General features: G+C 43.2%; 2 protein-coding genes across 3 annotated transcripts in view; both read right to left on the minus strand.

Annotated features, from left to right (window-relative positions):
* Positions 1-12087, minus strand: part of Hsd17b7 (hydroxysteroid 17-beta dehydrogenase 7) — an 18693-nt gene extending 6606 nt beyond the window's left edge. The window contains exons 1-7 of the mRNA XM_005348772.3: positions 11913-12087; positions 10026-10229; positions 8586-8678; positions 7276-7390; positions 4984-5178; positions 2307-2411; positions 2038-2094 (exon numbers count right to left, since the gene is read on the minus strand). Coding sequence (XP_005348829.1) covers positions 2038-2094; positions 2307-2411; positions 4984-5178; positions 7276-7390; positions 8586-8678; positions 10026-10229; positions 11913-11947 — 804 coding nt within the window. The 5' untranslated portion in view covers positions 11948-12087. The remainder of the gene's footprint in view (positions 1-2037; positions 2095-2306; positions 2412-4983; positions 5179-7275; positions 7391-8585; positions 8679-10025; positions 10230-11912) is intronic.
* Positions 12088-15630: 3543 nt separating this feature from the next.
* Positions 15631-21701, minus strand: part of Ddr2 (discoidin domain receptor tyrosine kinase 2) — a 133180-nt gene continuing 127109 nt past the window's right edge. For both annotated transcript variants that reach the window (XM_013346943.2, XM_005348773.3), the window contains exon 18: positions 15631-21690. In XM_013346943.2, the coding sequence (XP_013202397.1) occupies positions 21556-21690 (135 nt within the window). In that variant the 3' untranslated portion in view covers positions 15631-21555. The remainder of the gene's footprint in view (positions 21691-21701) is intronic.

The following is a 21701-nucleotide window of genomic DNA, read 5'->3' on the forward strand; positions in this document are numbered from 1 at the left end:
CATATATATATATATGTATATATATATATACATATATATATATATATATATACATATATATATATATATATGCCTACAGAGGTATCAGAACTCTTGGAAGTGGAGCTACCGTTGTGAGCTGCCATATGAGTGCTGGGTCCTCAACAAGGCCAGCAGTACTCACCACTGAGCTGTTTCTGCAGTCCTTCACAATGAAGTTTTTCAACTGCAACACTAGGATCCTGGTGCTCATCCTATCCAAATCGCCTGGTCCCTCAGAGCCCAGATCTAGCTCCACTCTAATCAAAGTCAGTTCTGACGGCACCAGTCCCAGTGGGTCCCATGTTCCCCACCCAATGACAAGATGTCTTGCTTCCTTGCCTATTATATGGATTCATTACTTTCACAAACTTAACTCTAAGCTACATAGTATCAGAGGATTTTTCTCTTCTAAATATATCCCACACCACTGAAGCTCAGAACATGTGACCCCAGACACAGATGTACAGAATGAGAAATCCCTCAAGGACTGCACACTAATGCTTCTTATATCTTGGGATCTATATCAATTCCATCTAAAAGCACTTGTTTTCACAGTTACTTTGTGTCTGCACAAAAACGTATTTGATTCATCCCCTTTATGTTTCCCCCAAACTCAATTTGGTCAAGATTTAAGAAGCAGTCAAGCCTGGACCCCGCAGTACTAGCCCTCAAGTTTCTAGGATAAAAGTCAGGACTCAGTAGATTGAGTACCACCAGTGAGAACTAAGACAACAGGATTCCAATCAGAAGGCATGAAGAACAGATGGCAAGTCTCTTCTTGGGTGAGAATTCTGAACCACAAGTAGAGGTTGTCTGTGGAGCTCTGGGGTTCTGAGTGTAATATACAAGAAAATACAACTATAACTCAACAGCAATGCCTGTCCTGGACGAGGAAACACACACAGTCCACCGTTAGGCACCATTCAAGGAAATCCTATTTTCCTAATAAGATCCTCTTATACCTTGATCCTCGCCGGGCGATGGTGGCGCACGCCTTTAATCCCAGCACTCGGGAGGCAGAGGCAGGTGGATCTCTGTGAGTTCAAGACCAGCCTGGTCTACAGAGCTAGTTCCAGGACAGGCTCCAAAGCCACAGAGAAACCCTGTCTCGAAAAACCAAAAATAAATAAATAAATAAATAAATAAAAAAAATACCTTGATCCTCTAGTACCAAGATAGGAAGAAAAATCTTTACATTTTTTTCTTTAGATGTATTTTATGTTGATGAGTGTTTTACTTGTATACACGTCTGTACCACGTGCATACCAGATGCCTATGGAGGTAGAAAAAAATGTTGGAGCTCCTGAAACTGGAGTTAAAGACAGTTATGCCACATGGGTGTTGAGAATCAAAGCGGGTATCTAAAGAACATGTGTTCTTAACCACAGAGCCACCTGCCAGCTCCAGAAAGGAAACTCGTTAGGTGACAAGAGGGCTTGTTGCCTGATGCTTATCCCACAAGGCACACCTCCCCATGGGAACTCATTCACGAGTCACCTCCTTGCTTTAACTGACTCGACAGTGTCCTGCCACCTGTCCTGCGGCTCTTGGTGCAGCTTGCTTCTACAGAAGTGTGCTGTCTATAGTCAGGTATCTAACATCATAGCAGACGTTAACTGTCAAACTTCTGATATCTTGTGTGTAACACAATACTTACCTTAGTCCCAAATGGAACTTGCTTGTCCACAGAGCTTGCTCCCTTCGAGCAGTGGTTCTCAACCTTCCTAAAGCTGCAACCCTTTAATAATACAGGCCCTCATATTGTGGTGACCCCCAACCATAAAATTATTTCGCTGCTACTTCATAACTCTAATTTTGCTACTGTTATGAATTCTAATGTAAATATTTGATGTGTGACCCCTGGGAAACAGTCATTAGATCCCAAAGGGATTGCAACTCAGAAGCTGAGAATCACCGCCTTACAGCCTTTTACCCAGACACTGCTCACTGCCATCAGGAACGTGCACCCTTCCATCACTAAGCCATGTTGTAGACTATGAAACTCTAGTAACATACCAGCGCTTCTGCTCCATTGTACGGTGTCAGAGTGAAAGCGTTTGCAAAAAAGCGAATCTGACGAAAAGAAAACAATGGTTGTTATGTGGCTATTTAGAGCAGTAACAAAGAGTAAGCTTTTCTCATTTAGATTCAAGAAAGAAAATTTGCATTTATGATTACTGCATATCAAAAACGTCAAGCCGAACAGAAGTCTGTCACTCAGAGTTGAATTCTTAATATTTCAGAACCCAGAATTAAAAGAAAAAAAATTAATGTTTACCACTTACCAGCCATAACAGCGGCAAGAGCAATATCCACAAAAAGGGCGGCAGAATTCCATATGTCAGATTGGTCAGTACTACGCCTGGGCAAATCACACTGGAATACAGACCCTGGGAACACAGGAGAGTCGTCTGAGATTGTCGTTCAATGCATACTGACTCAGTTCACGGATGCCCATTAATAAAAGACACACACACAAGCCGGGAAAACAGGGAATGGAAGGTTTGCACTCTCACGCATCCTTGTAGCTTAGTAGGGCCACTTAAGTCTAAAATCACTTCCTAGGACCAGGAAGCAAAGTTATTAGCAAGATGAAGTCTGTTCTCAAGACACTTAATAGTTTAAAGAAGAGCCAATCTTGATGATGGGAAAGGAAAGTGGGGCCTGACTACAAAGATTTTCTATTATTGGTTTAATTAAAGATCAATTCATCACCCCCAATAAGTATATAATGAGCTTACTGAGTTTAATTCTTGCCTTCAACTTGCTTCTGATTAATTAAATACAGTTGCTAAATTTAAAAATATGCTATTTCCCTAAAGCAGAGGTTCTCAATCTGTGGGTTACAATCCTTATGGCAAACTTCTACCTCAAAAACATTTATAATACAAGAAATAACAGTAACAAAACTACAGTTATGAAGTAGCAACAAAAATAATTTTATGGTTGGGGGTCATCACAACATGATAACTATATTAAAAGGGTCACAGCACACTTGGGAGGCAAGTAGATCTTTGTGAGTTCGAGGCCAGCCTGGTCTACAAGAGCTAGTTCCAGGACAGACTCCAAAGCTACAGAGAAACCCTGTCTCGAAAAAACAATAAATAAACAAACAAATAAATAAATAAATGGGTCACAGCATTAGGACAGTTTAGAACCACTGACCTATAGGAACATAGCTGAGTTGGACGCTCTTGGCATCAGGAGGAACAAAGATCTTCAACTCAAGATCTCTAGCCAGGTCCTGAGTGAAGGACTGATCACTATGTAAGGATCTATCGTATACTTGTGTGTATATGTTTACATTTATACACACACAAACATATATATTATATGTATATATACATATATATGGCAATATATATGTCTCTATAAAGAAAGCCTCAGTTAATACAGGGATTAAGGTAATAAGAATTACCCTGTGCCAACCATAGTAAGCCCTATAGCTCTGTAATTAATTTTATTACATTTTATATTATTGTTAGAGTGACTAATTTAACTCATTCTTGCAACTTTTAATCTGGTTCTCTCTCCTTTTAAATAAAAAGTAGAAAATGGCCATAAAAAGTAGCTCATTCCTGTAATTCTAGCCCTTGGAAAGAGGCAGAATTTTCAATTTGAGGCTCACATAAACTACATAACAGTCCAAGGCCAGTCAAAGTGACATAGTGACACCTTGTCTCAAAAGGGAAGCTGGGTTGCTCTAGGATTGTAGCTCAGTTGACAGAGTGCTTGCCTGACATGTATAAAATCAGGTGTGATGGTGTTTGAGGCCAGCCTGGAATATACAAGATGCTGAAGAAAGAGAGACAGAAAGATAAAACAGAAACCCGTCACCAGAGAGCTGAGGTCATAGCTCAAGTGAAATGGCACCAAGTACAAAGCCCCAGGTTTGATCCCCAACACCAAAAAAACTAAAATAATGATTAATTTGTTGAAAAGGTAAGTCAAAAGTATGGAAAATATCATTAGAAAGGCTTCAAATGGAATCCACCAATGTAATTCTTTCTAATTCTTGCTTGGGAATGCTGAAAAAAGAAAAATCACGGGCTGAAAACAAATCTGACAGACTTTAAGACAGCTTCATCAACTTAATCACTCTCCCTCTTTCTTCAAAAAGATAAAATTCCACACCTTACTTGACAACTAGAATGTAAATAAAATCCCAGAGCTTTTTATGAAAAACAGAACAAATTCAGCTTGACCCCACCTTCTGAAAAGGGAGAATCAACAGGATTTGGACAGGTTTTAAAGATCTCAAAAATGCTAGAAAGAAATGCATAGTTGGACCAACACACAAACTCCGAGCTGCAATGAAAACCAGAAAATGCCCATGGGAAAGACAAGAATTCCTGTTAAGATTCTGGACCTGGGCAATCGGTTGATCCACGGCAGCAGGGATTTCCAGGTGGCTGTGGTCAGTAGAAGCAGCAGGACCGATAAGGTTATTTCCCCCTTTCTATACTCTGTAACCTTACAGAAACAGAGTAGAATCTTATCATTACCTTCCAGAAGGTTTATGACATCTGGCTGCCTTTCAGTTACTGGCATGACAGAGGCTAAAAGGCGTGAGGCTTAGCAGGGAAAAAGTTAGCCTTGAACTCTACTGTAAGCGCTGCCATTCACAAGTCATGTGACCTTTGAGCACATGACTCCTCTTCTCCAAACTTAAGAGTTCTAGTCTGAAAACTGGAAGACTGAAAGCCACCCAGCTGCAGAGGGGTGGCATTCAATGACATCACAGGAGGAGAGTTCAGCACTAGAAGCGGTCAGAGGCCGTCTGTAGCAGAGGCCAGCGTTCCTGAAGAATACAGCCTGGCAAACAATCTGCACCTCCCTAAGAGGACAGGAGCTGTTTATCCCTCCCCTGTAGCTTTCACTCTAAGAGTTAGGGGAAGCCAGCCACGCTCTAGAAATAGCGGCTCTGATGGTTAACTTCTGGGTCTCTGAGACCAGCCTTGCCTTCTGGTTGAAATTCCTGTTCAAAGCCACATTCAGAAGGTCGGTAGCGTATTTGGAGGAGCTGTAGGGTTCCGGGCCTTTGCTGTGCTGGATATCCTCAAGGCTGAAGTTAGATTTCTTGGCATTACGAGAAGAGGTCCAGATGAGCTGGGAGGGGCTGTCGCTGTGGCAGAGAAGGGGTTCCAGTTCCCGGATCTGAGTGAAGAAGACACAGAATAAAAAAGCTTCACAATCCACTGAGGGGCACATGCTAACAATTTAAAACACCCGATAAGACACCCCAAGTCAGGTGATCAGGTCAACAAGGAAAGGCCATAAACTCTGTCATCGTCATTCTGAGCCAGGCTGTCACTATGCTCTACACTACGCTCCATGCACTGTGTCCACAGGCCGGCTCTGAACTCTCCATCTTCCTGCCTCCGTCTCCCAAGTGCTGGGATTATAAGCACGTGCCAAACACGCCTAGCCTTGGAATACGTGCTCTTGATATGAGGTGATGAGAAAGGAATTTATATTTACAGTCTTCCCAGAAACATTCTGCAGACTAACCATGAGCTAAACATCAGGAAATCTGAGAGACAGTCTGAGAAACACCTGGGTAGCAAGCCCATGAAGTGTGAGGTCCTCAAAACCAAGGCAAGACTGTGAAACTCCCACAATAAAGATCCTAAGGGACCTTGACTATAAAATGGATGTATGTGGTGCCCTGGATCGAATCCCAGAGCTGATAGTGAGACTTTAGAAAACTGGCAACCTAAGTTAGTATAGACTTACTTAATAACATACCAGTACTGTATCATTTACTCTGACAAATGTACCATACTGACATAAAATGTTAATTAGAGAAACTGAATACAGGATGCACAAGAACTCGCTGTACTATCTTTGCAAAAGTTTTGTAAATCTACAACTACTGGAAAACATTAGTTCATTAGAGAAAAATCTACCAACAAAGCTTCCAGATGTGCCCCATGCGCAGTGGACAAATGAGCCGAAAACAATTGGGAAGAACTCCATAGATAAAACCAAGTCCCACTCCTCAGCAGCAAGACCTCGCTGAACCTGGAGCTCACAGAAAGAATCCCCACTCTTTACCACCACGATGGGTGCCAGCTCAGCATTATTACACACTAATCAAACCAGCAATGGATCTGTTTGTTCATTTACACAACCCCTAAATTCAGGTTCGTGTTTCATGAACTGCAGTCAGATTCCTAAACCTAACTGAAGTAGAAGGCACTACGATCACAGCTTTAGAATCTGGTAAGTGTGTTCTGACACACACGCACCCCTCCCCAGGATAACACGTCTGCCTGCAGAAAGACATACTAGGACGTCTGTGACAACTGCCCATGACCACAGCTCTCATTTGTTTTCCTAACAATTTAACTCTATAAACCATATATACATCAAAACTTGAGGCTATCAATATTATTAATGAATTAATTCTCTATCATTACCTCTTTTTATTTCAATATTGTTTGTTTGCTTGTTTGCTTGCTTTGAGAAAGGGGCTCACACTATAGCCCCAGATGGCCTCAAGCTTGCAGCAATCCTCCTATCTCAGCCTAAGCGTTGGGATACAGGTGTGAATCATCACTTCTCAATTACTGTGCAAGCTGCCCCACAAGAGTGAGCCAGAGGCAACCTCACAGAACACACTAGATAAGTCACACATCTCATGCTGAATCTGCTATACATGCCTAGAATTGTACTTTCAGGTATGGGCTCTTAAGAAGAAACCATGATAATGAAAAGCCAACTCTGCATCAGTGTCTAATGACAGCATGCTGGCTATCCCGGGCTACCTGTGTCTAACAACAGCATGCTGGCTATCCCGGGCTGTGTCTAATGACAACATGCTGGCTATCCCAGGCTATCTATCTGTGTCTAACGACAGCATGCTGGCTATCCCAGGCAACCTATGTCTAATGACAACATGCTGGCTATTCTGGGCTATCTGTGTCTAAGGACAGCATTCTGTCTATCCTAGCCTATCTGATGCCAAGCCCAGTTTTTAGAACTACTTAGGGCAGAACTAATGTGCTTTTTCTGCTGTTATACATGTCATTTCCAATAGGTGACTGGGGTCTGGTAATCTGCTTCCTCTGTTCTCTAGGTAAGCAACATTTCCAGAGGCCAGCAGACAGACTTCCTTACTCAAAGATTTCAGGGTAACCAGACTTTAAGGAGCCCTCACAAAACAGTCACATGTCTATTCACATTGTCACGATCACAATGTGAATGTGATGGAATTAGTAGGACCCAAGCCTTTTTTTTTTTTTTTTTTACCAGGATAAAGTGGCCAAAGAGATTTGTTTCAAACACCTCCTGGAACCCATCAGCAGTGACCTTGTCATTCTGGGTCAACAGTCCTTCCGCTGTGGAGAACATATGAATCACATTTCTGAAACAGCAGAAGACAGCGGGGTGACTTTTAATGCTCCTTTAACTGAAAATATTAAAGATGTTACACACACACACAGACACACAGACCTTCTTTGAAATTATAATGACAAAATACCAACTTCTTGGACATGTGTGAGTATTAAATCAGTTACTAAATGCTTTTCCCCCCACTGCACCAATTCATGGATGTACTTAACATGCTTGTCTGTTCCCACTACCCAATCAGATTACATGTAAATTATTCTTGGGCAATTACAGCTACGCCAATGAGGAAAGGTCTCCAGCCATGTCAAGTGTGTTTGGTTACTGAAAAAGTTAAGCAGATTGTCTTTTTCACTAGGAATTCTAGAAGCATCAAAAGCTTAGTAGTGGGATCTGTGCATGTTTCATCTTCACAGAAGAAAAGTGAAGAGAGAGTAAACACGAAGCCCACATCAATGAATAAACCTCTATGAATAAACGCACTGGGTTGCAAACCAGACTTATTTCTGACTCTGGTTTACGGCTAGATAGCTTTGAAAGCCACTAGACTCGTGCGTATTGAGAATCTCTCTGGCAGACATGTGTTATCTGCATCCTCTCAGCCTACTGGCCAGAGTAGCTGGCACGTAGCTAGGTATCTTCTGATGCAGGAGGCTGTCTAAGAATGCCACATATGTAGGACCGTTCCACCAGCAGCACATTCAGCCAAATCAAACGCTGACGGCATGAACCATCTGACAATATGGAATGTTCCAGAGTCTTAGAACATTATAAAAATCATGACAACGTGCAGAGTTCTCCACAAAGACGAGTACTTGACGTGCCTACTATGGATCAACTCCTCCTGTCCAGGTATCTTCATCCTCCTCAGCGTCCCCTCACTCAACAAAGGCAAAACCATGGCAGCAGAATGAATACCTTTCTTGCAATCGGTTCATCTAGAACCGTGGTTCTCAACCTTTCCTAATGCTGCGACCCTTTAATACAGTTCCTCATACTGTGGTGACCCCCACCCCACACACACACCATAAAATTATTTTCATTGATACTTCATAAATGTAATTTTGCTAGTTATGAATCGTAATGTAAATATCTGATATGCAGGCTATCTTATATGTAACCCCTCTGAAAGGGTTGTTTGAGCTTCCCCCACCCCTGAATGGGTTATAACCCACAGGCTGAGAACCACTGATCTAGAACATAAAAATTACCTTGAAAAGATGCCCAAGAAAAATGCTTTGAGATTTAGTTGGGGATTAGGCATGATCCCAGCATTCAGATATAAGTAGTCTAATCTTTGAAACCTACAAACAAAACACCAAAATGACATTATTAGAAAAGACAAGACAAGAGTGCACTCCTCCCCTAGAATACAGAAGATCCAAGCACAGAAAAACCCTTTCTGAACCAAGTAAGATGTCCATGCAGGCTATGAAACACCAGGGTTAAATAGTTCTTTCTCAACAGTTTCTCTAGCCATAGTGAGTATCTTTGCTCTGGGTGGTTTCAATTGGGCTTTCAAGTTAAATTTCTATAGAAAAATCCAACTGCAGCCCACCAATCAGGCACTGTACATCCTCTATCAAACCATCCTCCTCCCCGTCCTCCTTTTACAACGCTACTGCCCTTCTTCTCAGTTCACATCTTCCATAGCTGACAAGTTAAATTTACATCACGTATAGCAGGCCAGAATCTGGATGGCCTGGTATCTACCAAAACAGAAGACCCAAGTGGTAACCAATCAGTGCTCATGGCCAGGGTCTATGTATCATAAACTGATCAGTGGCCACTCTCCTACCCTGACACTGTAAATGCCCTGTGGGAATTAGGTATGGCGAAGCTGAGAAACACAAACCTGAGTGAGCTTTTCCAGTTCTGGAACTTCATAAACTTTAATATAAATACATCCCGTTGGAAGGAGGATCAAAGCAGGCAGTAGGTGCTCCCATGATACCCAAGCAACACACATGCTCAGAGTATCTCCCAGAACCCTAGGCAGCACACTGTGTCCTCCACGTAATCAAGAACAGATCCACAGCTAATAAAACTGGACCTCTGAAATATATGCTTGGCTGACAATACGGATTGTGCACCTGCATTTCTTGATCATGCTATATAATAACCATATGGTCCAAATTACTGAAACGACTATTTTAAGTGATGACACTGTTGCCACTATAGCCGCCACTCATCATGGAGGTGAAGCCAGTGGGACCCCAGGTTAATTACTCTATTATCAAACTTTAGTAATAGGAACTTCTTTTCCTAGGCATGGAAAAGCAAGGCTTAGTAAAAATGTGGGAATGAAGCTCTGGCTTCAACCAAACAATGTAATTAGTGTATTCAACGATGAAAGGATTGCCATAGTGTCTCTATCTAGATAAAAACAGCATCAGTATTTCTTATGGGTTCTAGCCGAACAGAGGACTGTGGGTGGAGAGACCTGGTGTCAGATGTAATGATGCATTTGCCCACCAGAAAGGGTACTTCCAAGCTCTCAGAGCTCTGAGGTCATTCTGCACAGATTCCCTCAGCACAACACGTTTTCCAGCCTTACATTTACTTCTCATTTACCTCCCCTTACTTCCCTGTCCTTTCTCATTTGACTAACCGCTATGCGGCACTACCGCATCTATCAAAAGGAGACGTACTTTTGCTTGACTTCCTTTGCACCCTGGACCACCGACCGCAGGCTGCTGACATCCATCTGCACAATGCTGACTTGGGCGGAGGGGTGAGAGGCCAGCAGGGCATCACGAACGGCTCCGGCTTTGCTCAGGTTCCTACACGCCAAACACAGGTGAAGCTCGTCGTCTTCTGCCAGCAGCCGACTGCAAAGGGCCAGCCCAATGCCACTGAGGAGACAATCCAGGCACAGGGCGTGAGCTCATTGAAATGGTCGGACATTAAAACATTTCTCTCTGGTTCAGACACCTGACTGTGTCAACGTGAGCTTCAACAAGAAGCGTGGGCAGACAGAAAATACCCAAACATCACATGAAGGAAGAAACCCCCTCATAAGTCACTTGATTAGGCTCACATCTAGTTGCTCCCCTCTAAAATAGTTCAATGACACAGGAAGTAGGGTTTGCGGTACCTGTTGTGTTGGGATTTAATATATCCCAGCAAATGCTGTGAAGAGGACCTTATAGGCTGTTTATTATGTCCCCATTTTCTTGTGCTTTCTAGGTCCCTCAAAGGCAAGTGTTCTACCTCCTCTTGGTGTTGTTGCTACTAGGGAGACCGTCAATCCCGATGAGTGAACAGGGGAGTTTCTGTGCCGCTCTCCTACCCCCCAGGAGAAAGCACAGTAGCATGGCAGGAGGTTGACTCCCTGTCAACTACTAAATCACAGCAGGACAATCAAGAGAAAGAAAAGGCCCTCGGAGCAAGTGACAAAAAGTACGAATACAAATCAGATGGAGAGGAAGACAGAGAAGCAGGGATGAATGAGCATAGCTCACTGAAACCTTAGACACACTAGGTCAGAAAGAGCGATATGAAAAGTGCCCAGCAGATGGGGCCAGTTTCTGGCAGCAATGACATCCTGGGTACTAATAAATTCTCAGGCAGACTGCCAGCAAATCGAACATCAAAATGAGTCTGGAGTTCACATAATCGGGTGGCCCTGCCAGGAGTAGCAAACATATACAGGCCTATTGATCCTTCCTTCAAAAGGGCAGACCTTTAGTATAAATATACAATTGCACATACCACAATGAATAACAAAGAAACACAAGATCAGGCCTGACTTTTGTATGCACCTTCCACTAAAACCAGTTGAGCTAAAGGAGAGGACACGCTAACAAAAGCCCAGGAGAAACCCCTCCTACAGTGGCTTAGTTAGCACGGACATAGTTAGATCTGTATGAATTCCTCGAAATTATCAATGTAACCAGCTCGGAGAAAGGTTGGTCGGTTTCATCCTCCACACATTCTTCGTGGACAAATAAGAAGTCTAGTAGGCAACAAAGTAGGGCAAGGGTCAAATGAGCAAGCCTGGAACAGGTACGACCTGGTGACTGCCTTAAGACAAGCTTTAACAGGAAGCGACTGATCAGTCGTTCGATATGTTTCTGGGGAGAGTATGCCAGGCGTGCTGCAGGAATGAAATCTCCCATTGTCCTAAAGTTCGTGGAGGCTGACATTTAAACTCCCGGAGTGTAAGGTACACGGCGTGTTTAGGGTTAAAGTAAACTGAGGGTACCTACAGTAACTAGTGGAGTCTGGGTCACTGATGGAGGGGATGGCAGAGTCTGAATGAAACCGTCAGGTCCCTTGAGAGCACTCCAGGGCTCAGGATCACTGTCAGGCTGATCAGTAACTGGAGCTCTGGTTTTCCTCTCCACTTCATGTTTAATTCAAAGCGCCAGTTACCAAGCACCCACAGTGGCAGGCCTGACCACACCTCTTGGGAGGCCCAGAGAAGGGCAGGGCAGGGTCTCTGTGGAATCCCCAACGAAGTGAGTCCAGAGTCACCGACCTGCGCTTCCCCGCACCCCGGAACTTAGCCTCCGGGGTTCCGTAGGAAGCCTCACCTGCTCGCCCCGGTGATCAAAACCACCTTCCGCATCTTGCACGGCGCGCAGCAGAGTTAATCTGCACCGGCGACCACAGCAGCTCACGGCCTGGACCACGATCCGCGCCCTTGCGCACCACGGCCAATCAAGGCTCGGCCAGGCCCCACCTCCCCTTGCGTCATTCGTCTCCGCCTAGGCCAGCCAATTGCAACCCGGCATCCTCTTTCCACGCCGGGGCCTGGTGGGGTGAGATAGGCCGAGGGGCGGAGCCGCGTGACACAGGGGTCCTGGCCAATCAAGGCAGCCCCCGCCCCCAGGACTTTTTTGCAGGAGGTGTCACCTCGGGGCGGGGTCTCTGCTCTGCGTAGCGAGAGCGGGCGGCAAAGGTGGAAGCGTCACGCGGACGCTGGCAGAGGGTGGGGTGCGGGAACCTAAGTCCAAGGTTACATCTTAGAAGGTGTAGAACCGTCTCCCGAGCCTTTTCTAAAGCATAATCTTTGAGAAAAGGAACGTGGATTTTATTGTGTTTTATTTATGTCGAGACACGGGTGAATTAGCAATTTCCAAGCTCTGAATGTGGAATCGAAATGAGAATTTCAGAACTCTTAAAGGAATGTGTACTGTCATCTCCTGCAGTGCCTGTCAGGCCTCTGTAAAGGGCCTTTTTTTTTTTGTCGCCAGGCCATCTCAGATGAGTATTTTGCAGAGAGTGTGGGAGGGGAGGACAAAAGCTTCTAAGTTACAACCCCCACTTTTTATTAAGTTTAATTCCTATAAAAGTACCTTGTGCTGCTGTTATAATCCTTATTCCAGTTTTCGCTATTTATGGATGGTTGAAAGTCCCCAGTAACATTGAGTAAAGGTACTAGTACTTATACTTACTGCGACTAGACAAACTCCAAACCTCTTTCAGAGCTGTAGACTATGAATAGCCGTGATCCTAAATGATGGAGATGATATTTTCCGGGGTTTGATCTTGATGTTTTGATTCATGATACCAACTAACAGCTAAAATTAAAATGGATTTTTTTGATCATTTCCTCAAAGATGGTATCTTAACAGTATTTACTAAAAGCTTTGGAGTAAAATTCTTTGTGATCTTGAGATTCTATACCCAAAGGAGTCTTTCTTTTTTGTTGTTTTGTTTTGTTTTTGGAGGCAGGGTTTCTTTGTGTAGCTTTTGCTGTCCTGGAACTAGCTGGGATTAAAGGTGTGTGCCACCACTGCCAGGGTCCAAATGTTCTTTTTAAACCCTGGAGTTCAGAGGTAACATGGAAGAGAGCAGAGAGAACTATGTGGCTCTCCAAAAGAAAACTCATTTCTTAGCCAGGCAGTGGTGGTGCAGGCCTTTAATCCCAGCACTCAGGAGGCAAGAGACAGGTGAATCTCTGTGAGTTCAAGGACAGCATGGTCTACCAAGTGAATTCTAGCACAGGCTCCAAAGCTACAGAGAAGCCCTGTCTTGAGAAAACCGAGAGAGAGAGAGAGAGAGAGAGAGAGAGAGAGAGAGAGAGAGAGAGAGAGAGACCATTACTTTAAAGAAGTCATTACTTTAATTAAAGCACAATGCCTAGGCCAAGCAGGTGTATCCAAACCGCACCCTAGGGTAGCTCTGAAAGTGGCCAACATAAAACTGTAAGCTTAAATAAAATATTATGAGGTTTATTTTGAGATTTTTTTTTAAAAAGCTCTGTTGTACAGTTCTGAGCATGAACTTTGTCCATGGAAGCATCATATATCACAATGTCAGGTTGGATGTGTCAGCTAGGGACTCAGCCTCACCAAAGTCTCAGATGAGACTCACTGTCGGGCCAGCTTTGCATTACACGATGCCCGGAAGACTTCAGAGAAAGTCTGTCCTCTCTCCCCTACATCCTAGGCCAGTGAGAAAATCTGAATGCCGCCTTTCATTTTACTGAAGTTTGTTTTTGTTTTTTATTTTTTGAGACAGGGTTTCTCTGTAGCTTTGGAGCCTGTCCTGGAACTCCCTTGGTAGACCAGGCTGGCCTCGAACTCGCAGATCCGCCTGCCTCTGCCTCCCAAGTCCTGGAGTTGCTGCATTCAAGGCCCTGTGACCTTCAAGCGATGGACTTGACTATGGCACTAAACTGCTTCATTTTAAAAATAATTTGTCATAGGGAGGATACAACAAAAAACAAGGGGAATATATTTCACTCTATAACTGAGTGGGTTGTTTCTTTATTTGTTTTTATCTCCCTAAACTAGTCATCTTGGGTTTGTATTATTCAGGGGCTTCTTCTGTTGGGTACCAGAGCAGTGTGGCACACAGTGAGTCTACCTATCACTGACAAGCCTTGATAGATGAGTTGAATGGTAGGTGTACCAACTTTATCATTATTTATGCTCCGTATAATAGATATGTCTCTACCCTAAGCTCTGGCGCTGATCTCTGGTTCTTTTTATCATACAGTAGATAAGGACGAGGGAAGGATCTTTTGCTCCTATAACAAAGCTCCATCCTTGGTCCTCGTAAACTTTCCCGGAATTGCCTGCCTCTGATTTGCAAACAGAACTAAAGAGCAACTGCAGGCTGGCTCTGTGTAGCTTGTCTTGTTTATATTGTTCACCCCTCTTCCTGGAAATAATGCGTTCAGTCTGACCCAAAACTAACTCAGGATTTTTCTCAGTTCGCCGATGGCAAACAGTACCGTGTTACCCTGGGTAGGCTCCAAGGACTACAGAAGAGAACAGTTTGCAGATATGTGGCCACTTCTTTTTCAAATGGGGAATAAATATAAAACAATACATGGAAATTAGTTTTCTTATTCTCTGCGACTTAGCCAAGCCCCTGCGAGTTGCTAATGGAAAACTGAATGGACATAATTTCCATCCTCATAAGCAACCTGTATGTTAGATACATGAATAACTGGCCTGTGTGTTTGTGTAAATATGGATGCAAATCATCATTCATAGCTGCCTTTAGGCCTTGGTAGTAGGTATTGACAGCAGAATTATATCTCTGAACACCTCCAATCCCCCTGTTTCCTTTCCTTCCATCCCAGTTCCCCCGCTCAGGTACCTGAATTCCTGGTCTTGGGTCCCTAAGTCCCAAGCATTGCAGAGGCGGAAAGAGCAATCATGACTATTCTGTTTATTCTTGGAGCATGTACACCCATCCTCTTATCTACTGTGACAAGCTCTGGAAGAAGCATGCTCAGGGTACCCAGAAATCTGTTCTGCAGGTTGATGTCAAAAGTGTTTGGGGTCGTGCCACCTTAGTCTCTATTGTGAAGCTTGAATCTGGGTTCCAGTTGTCTGCAGTGTGGTTGGCTTATGCTTGTGTTATCAGCCACCTGAGACAGGCCATGCCATCTTTGGAGTTAGTAGAGATTTCTGTCTAAAACAAACTCCATAGCAATGACTATAAAGGCCCTCCAGATAGCAAGGCTATCTTCCAGGCAGGCACAATAGTGTGAAGCTATAAAATCATAGTTTCTACTGTATTTGGCTGTATTTGGATATGTCAGAGACATAGCTGTGTTAGTTAGCTGTCAACTAATATCAAAAAGAAGCCTACACACACACACACACACACACACACACACACACACACACACACACACGTGTGGCTGAGTAACCCTAATAAACATGTCCAGACTGCATGCACCTATAGCTCTTCCCCTGTGTCTCATCAGTACTATACAAACTGTAGGGAGGAAAGATAACAGAGACCCCCAGAATCGTTGCTGCTTAGACAGAAAGGAGGCCCCATCAGTAGCATGACTCTTTAATCTGTTATTTACAATGTATCATCCAACAGACTTACAGAGAATAAATAAAGAAAATACACAATTGGCATCACGGTTCTGCTCCTTTTTCTAATACAGAGGAGTTTTGTGTATTCTGTTTTAGAATGACTATGATAGTTTCAGGCAGAAATTAAATCCATTTGCTGCTTAGCCCTTAACGAAGCACATTATCCACCCCAGCCCGTGAATAAAGCCCAGATGTTTCTCATCATGGAAGAGTCCACCATACTGCTGCGGAAAGTCAGTCCTCAGGAGCAGTTACCAGACATCGGGCAAGAAGAGTTGCATCCTTGAATAGCAAAGAATGGTTCAGATGACTAGTGCAGATTGCAACCCCTCGGTGTGTTTGCAGAAAAGCTCCCAGCTTTCCCCGTCATCCAAACCCCTTTTAAAGAAAACACGTTTGCCCCGATATTGACTGCCTGTGCTTTCCCTTGACAGATGTTTCCTTGACACGCAGTTGGGATTGCAGATCAGCCTTGGAACTCGTATCTGTTCTCCCAGAAGACCTGTAAAGCGACTGGCAAGGTGTCTGTAGGAGAAACTAAATCAATAGCTCGGTTCAAAAGAGCTAGATTTGGAGCCAGGGTCTACTCTGTGCCTTTGAACTAGAGCCCTGGGAGAAACACCATGCATGCTGTCTGAATCAGCTTCACCACCACAAGACACAAGGGGGTACATGCTTCAGGACACTTTCTTCCCTTTTCTTTTTATGTTTTAACAGAGCACTTCTCCAAAAATTCGCACTTGTGATACATAACAATTTTTCCATACTTTATTCACTGAAAACATAAAATTCACAAAATATTCACTTGTGTGCTAGGAACTTCATAAGCCACAGACAGTTATTATCATGTAGCCCTTAAGCAGGGCAGCTTAAAAATGGCCAGCAGAAAACCCAAAGTCATGACCCTTTAAACTAGAGTTTCAACTTTTCCGTAGGAAGCTTGAATTTAATTCAGTAGCTGTTAGGACATTTAAGGATGAACATTTAAGCAAATGAGACTTCCCCGCTACTCTGAAAAGGGTGTTTTATCTCCCATTAGGGGTTTATATTTGTGTTATAATCTACCCAAAAACTATCCCTGCTTCCAATAAGTATCACTTAATTCTTGACCAAAGTACTGCTTTACCCTAAAGCCTCTTTGTCACCAACAAAAGCTCCATTCTTCTGTTTAGAATTTTCTTCTGCCTGAAAGCCTTCTATATCATTCATCTTCTTAAGTTGTTCTTGGATTGTTTGGGGGTGCCAACAGAGGAACTAATCATTAGTGTGGAAGGGTATGGCCATTCTGGGTCCAGCAATGATGAACGTTAATTGAAAGTGAATTCAGCAAATAGGTGGGATGTTGTTCACTGGTGAATGGGCTTGTCAACTGCTGGTTTCTCTCAACGTTCGTCGAATAATATCTAGGCTCCTTCCTGCCGTGTGCCCCCAAGGCCAGGTTACAAACCAACAGCGGTGATGTCCAATGAGCAAATGAGTACAAGGCAGGAAAACTGGTGAAATCCAAGTTCAGTTTTGAAAATGGCTCCAAGCAGACAATGGTTTTGATGGATAAAAATAGACTAAAATATTATCAGCAGAAGAAAACCAGATCCAGGGTAAGCCCAAGCTGAACTGATTCTTTTGTAACGTCTTTCAAGTTTCAGATCATCTGAATATAACAAGTATCTGAGATGTATGGGACAGCTAACTGGTGGCGCCCCGGGTCTTTTTCTGCCAGCCTACTCAGCTCATTAGAGAACAGAGCCCAAATCTGCTCGGAATCAAGTCCTTATTAACTACCCAGTTTCCTTCCTTCTTAATTCAGGATCCCAAATAATTCATCGAGTGCCAATGACATTCATCTGTTTCTAGAATATGAAACTTCAATTCAAAAGGATTTCCCAGAGTAGACCAGAATCTGCATCTTGTCAAGACATTAGGGGCTTACCCAATGCAGCGCCCAAGGACATGGGCTTTAAAACAAAGAAAAGAGGACTATGACAGAAAACACCAGACCCATGAATTCAACTTAGGATCAAAGTCATAATAACTAATGTACTGCAATTCTCTTCATTTTGTATTTTGGGATAAAAATATTCTTCTGTCTTTTAGTGTATGTGCTCAGAGCATCTTCCCCTGTTCCCTTCATCCTGACACTCCCCTCTTTCTCTTCTTTACTTAAAACACATGGCCTAGCTTCACATCCTGGTTTTCTTGCGGATGCCTGGATGGGACTAGAAAAACATGTTTCCAATATGACACATGCCTCTGTTTAAAAATCAGACAAGATTTTGTCTTGTCTAACTTACACCTATTGTTTCCATGTTTGCTGGGGCCACTCTGGGTCCAGCAAAGGTGAGCATTATTGAAAGTCACTACCATAAGCTCCCAAACTCCTAGATCTTCAAGCCGAAATAGCACGTGGAACACCAAGCCCAGTGCACAGACAGCTTTGACTTGCTACAAGCACTAGATGTGGTGTAGAAAAAATAGGAGCACAAAACTGCCTCCTGTACCCACTTCCCCTGAGATAAAAAGGGCATTCCCTGGTGGCTACACATGCCTTGACCCATGAAGACCATCCCCGTCCTTAACGCTGCCAAAATCCCTTCTATAGCCCTGACTTCACTTTAATAAATACAGTCTCTCTCACCCAGTTTTTCTTCTTCTACTCGTCCTTCATTCTTTTCAAGTCACTTTGTCTAATCTCCCTCAGATCTCCTTTCAAGGGTTTACTTTCAGGTATCAAAAATTGATTTCCTGGCCTCCACCAGCCCTGTTTCTACCTTTCCTGGCTTGCCTCCTCCTGTGTCTTCCTATAATCTCTCCTTGCCTGTCTTTATGGTACCTTCTTTCTCGTCTTCGCCTCATCCTTTCCATTCAGTCACACACACACACATTTGTGTAACCACTTTTTAAAACCACTTCGCGCACACTTGCCCACAGCCCTCTTTTGTCATACAGTCTTGAACACTCACAGGTGATTTTTCCATAGCCTTAACAATGCATCATCCCCTAAGGGCACTCCTTTCGACTCTAGATCACATACATGAATTAGTGAGATAGCTGTCTGGCCAACAGGGAAAGATTTGAACATAGATACTGAGGCTATAGATAATGACAGAACCTCTGCCTAGTATGTGTGAGTTTCTAGGTTTGATTCCCAGCACTAAAAAATATATGGAACTGCCTATCAATACATTTGTCATAAAGGTAGAAATCGAGATATGATAGTCTAAAGGTCATCTTGACATAAATGGTTCATATATATATATATATATATATATCATGATCATGAATAACTTCAGAAAACAACAATAACCCACGGTTTCTCGTCTGTTTCTGTTCTCTTTCCTAAAGCCTAGCTTCATTTCTCTAATTCAGATTTGAGCTACCTGTTAAGTCTATATGGTAAGCCCTTCCCATCTACCATGTTGGGTCACTCAGGTTGGTACAGCTCAACTCTACAAGTATAAATAGAAACTAAACTGTGTCTATAAATCAAAGGTCTCAGTGCCAGAAGGTAGAGCCTTCTTCATACAAAAAAAAAAAGAAAGAAAGGAGGGAAGGAAGGAATGAAGGAAGGAAGGAAGGAAGGAAGGAAGGAAGGAAGGAAGGAAGGGAGGAAGGAAAAAAAGAAAAGTTCTGCTTGTACATGATGATATGTTTTGGAGAGTCACCTGGAACAGATGAGTTCCATGATGCAAAGTCAGGGAATTTCATTTTAATCACGACTTTTAAATAGCAGGTAAAGGAATAAAGCGAATTAGGGACAGAATCTTAAAGAATACAGAGCCAAGAGTTGTGAACGAGACGTGGCTGGCCCTGGAGATACCAAATGAGATAATGGGTGGGAATTCCGGGGACTCTAGAGCAGAGATGATGCCGGCATCAGCGTTTCTAAAACGCTGCCTCTCGGGGTCTCTTTTACTGGCCACACTTTTCTGAGCAAGAGAGCAACCGAGCCTACATCAGTCACAAACCTGGTTCTCCAGCAAGCACAAAGCAGAGCAGAACTCCAAGAGATTTCCATTTCCAGACTGCCTAATTCAATTTACTCCTTAGACAGATAAGGAAACAGATTCAGAGAGACAATGAGACTTGGGAAAATGGCATTCTTGGCTCGAGGCAGAAAGAGGGCCAGAGTTCCAAACCCAACACTCACCTACCTCTCCTCCAATCAATGACCCCAAAGTTAGTCTTGGGAAAGACTAAAGCAGAAAATGATACAAAAGCCACAGGAAAGGGGAATTCACTATGATTAAATAGGATCTGAGAAATTAATTTTAAGAATTAGAACTACATCTCTGCTGTGTCCTGGAGTTATCTGAAGGCTGAACCAAGAAACAGCCAGGCTTCTGAGAGACCATAGAGCAAGCTGCCTGGGTAGACAACGGAAACAGCTATTTTACCTCAGCTTGGGAAGCTTATTTGGTAATCTTTTCTTGGTTTTCCTCTACAGGACTTAAGGTTTCTATATTCTAGTTTCCCAATGAATCTGAGAGTCTTTAGAATATGAAAACTTAGGATCTGCTCTTAGACAGCTCCTGTTTGATGGTGTATCAGTTTCCACGAATCCTGAAACTAGACCCTCTTCTCTGCTGCTGGCCGCCATCTCCACGGCAAAAGCACATTCAGTAACACTGAATGGCTATCCTTTGACTCTCCCATACAGACACAAGTATCCAGTGGCCAAGAACCTCTTTCTTGCATAGTTCTTCAGCTAATATCTGAAAGTTCTCAGAGATGAGAGACTCGCCATCTCTGGGGAAGCCCATTCTTGCCTGTAAGTTCTGATTCTCTCCATATTTCCCCAAATAAAGAGTGAAAATCAGTTTTCCTATACCTTCCTTTCAAGGTCCAGGCCAGCCTTTTGCGAACACTCAAAATGGATCTACTATACGTTGTACACAGCATTGGATATTTATGCCTGAGAAGTTCAAATCCTAGCCTCTAGGTTCACACAGGGGAAATCACATATTGAAAGAAACAGAACTGGGAAAGATGAACTAAAGGAGCAGCCTTTAAAATATCAAAACATCAGGCTTTTACTGATTAAAAAGTCAAGGGATACAAGGGAACAACAGAGATAGCTACTGTTCATCCTCCTTTCCTATGACTCTGTCTACTGAGAATCCCGGGCAATCTTTCTTTTCTCTATATAAGTATTGTCCTTCAAGTCTCACAACAGACATTTTTCCTGCCCATATGACCTGTTTCATAGGCATGCCCTGATCTCTGTCCATGAGTGAAGAAAACATTCATTCCAAAAAACAAGGCAGAGCTTTTGAACTTTTAAGTACATGTCACTCACTTTGACAAGAAAGAGAGAGACAGAGAGAGACAGAGAGACAGAGAGATCTGAGAGTGAGAGCGGGTCAAGTCCAGAGGCCAAGTCAAGAAGACATCCATTAGTTGCGGAGTACCAAGTCCTGCAATTCTTCACGGCTACCAAGTCCTTTCCTTATGCCTGAGCTCGTGCTTCCCAAGACATTCGTATCCTTCAAGTTTTTCTTTCTAAAGGTATTCTATAGAAAGTGACATGGAAAATATTGCAGGATCTGCACACTTACAAACATAAGCATAACCTTTATAAATTATCTGCGTTTCTAGCCTTTATTATCTAACACTTAGATATATCAAGTAATATTTATTTTACTAAATTTTATCTGCTCTATTTTTTTTCTTTTTTAGTTATTTCATGTAAAAAAGTATATATGAGTCAGTGGTAGGGAAAAGGGAAGTGTAGTGGAGGAGGCAAGAGACAGTAAGAGGGTAAAGTGAACGCTTTTCTGTCTCTTTGGTCCATTAAATGTCCAGATGAAGTGGCTTAAACGTGGGTGAGCGGTAGGTCTTGTGGGGAGGACCTGGGCCACAGGAACATTGGCAGGCATTGATGACATCACTCGTCCCCTTGTTGAAGAAGCAGAAGGTGTATTTCTTGGAATGATGGCCGATGCTTGGTCTCTCTTCTCCAACAGCTGAGCATCAGCTTATATACAGAGTCGGGGCAAATGGCTGGTTGAGGGAGATAAGTCTTTGGGGAAC

The sequence above is a fragment of the Microtus ochrogaster genome, chromosome 6 (assembly GCF_000317375.1).
Source record: "Microtus ochrogaster isolate Prairie Vole_2 chromosome 6, MicOch1.0, whole genome shotgun sequence".
Taxonomy (NCBI): domain Eukaryota; kingdom Metazoa; phylum Chordata; class Mammalia; order Rodentia; family Cricetidae; genus Microtus; species Microtus ochrogaster.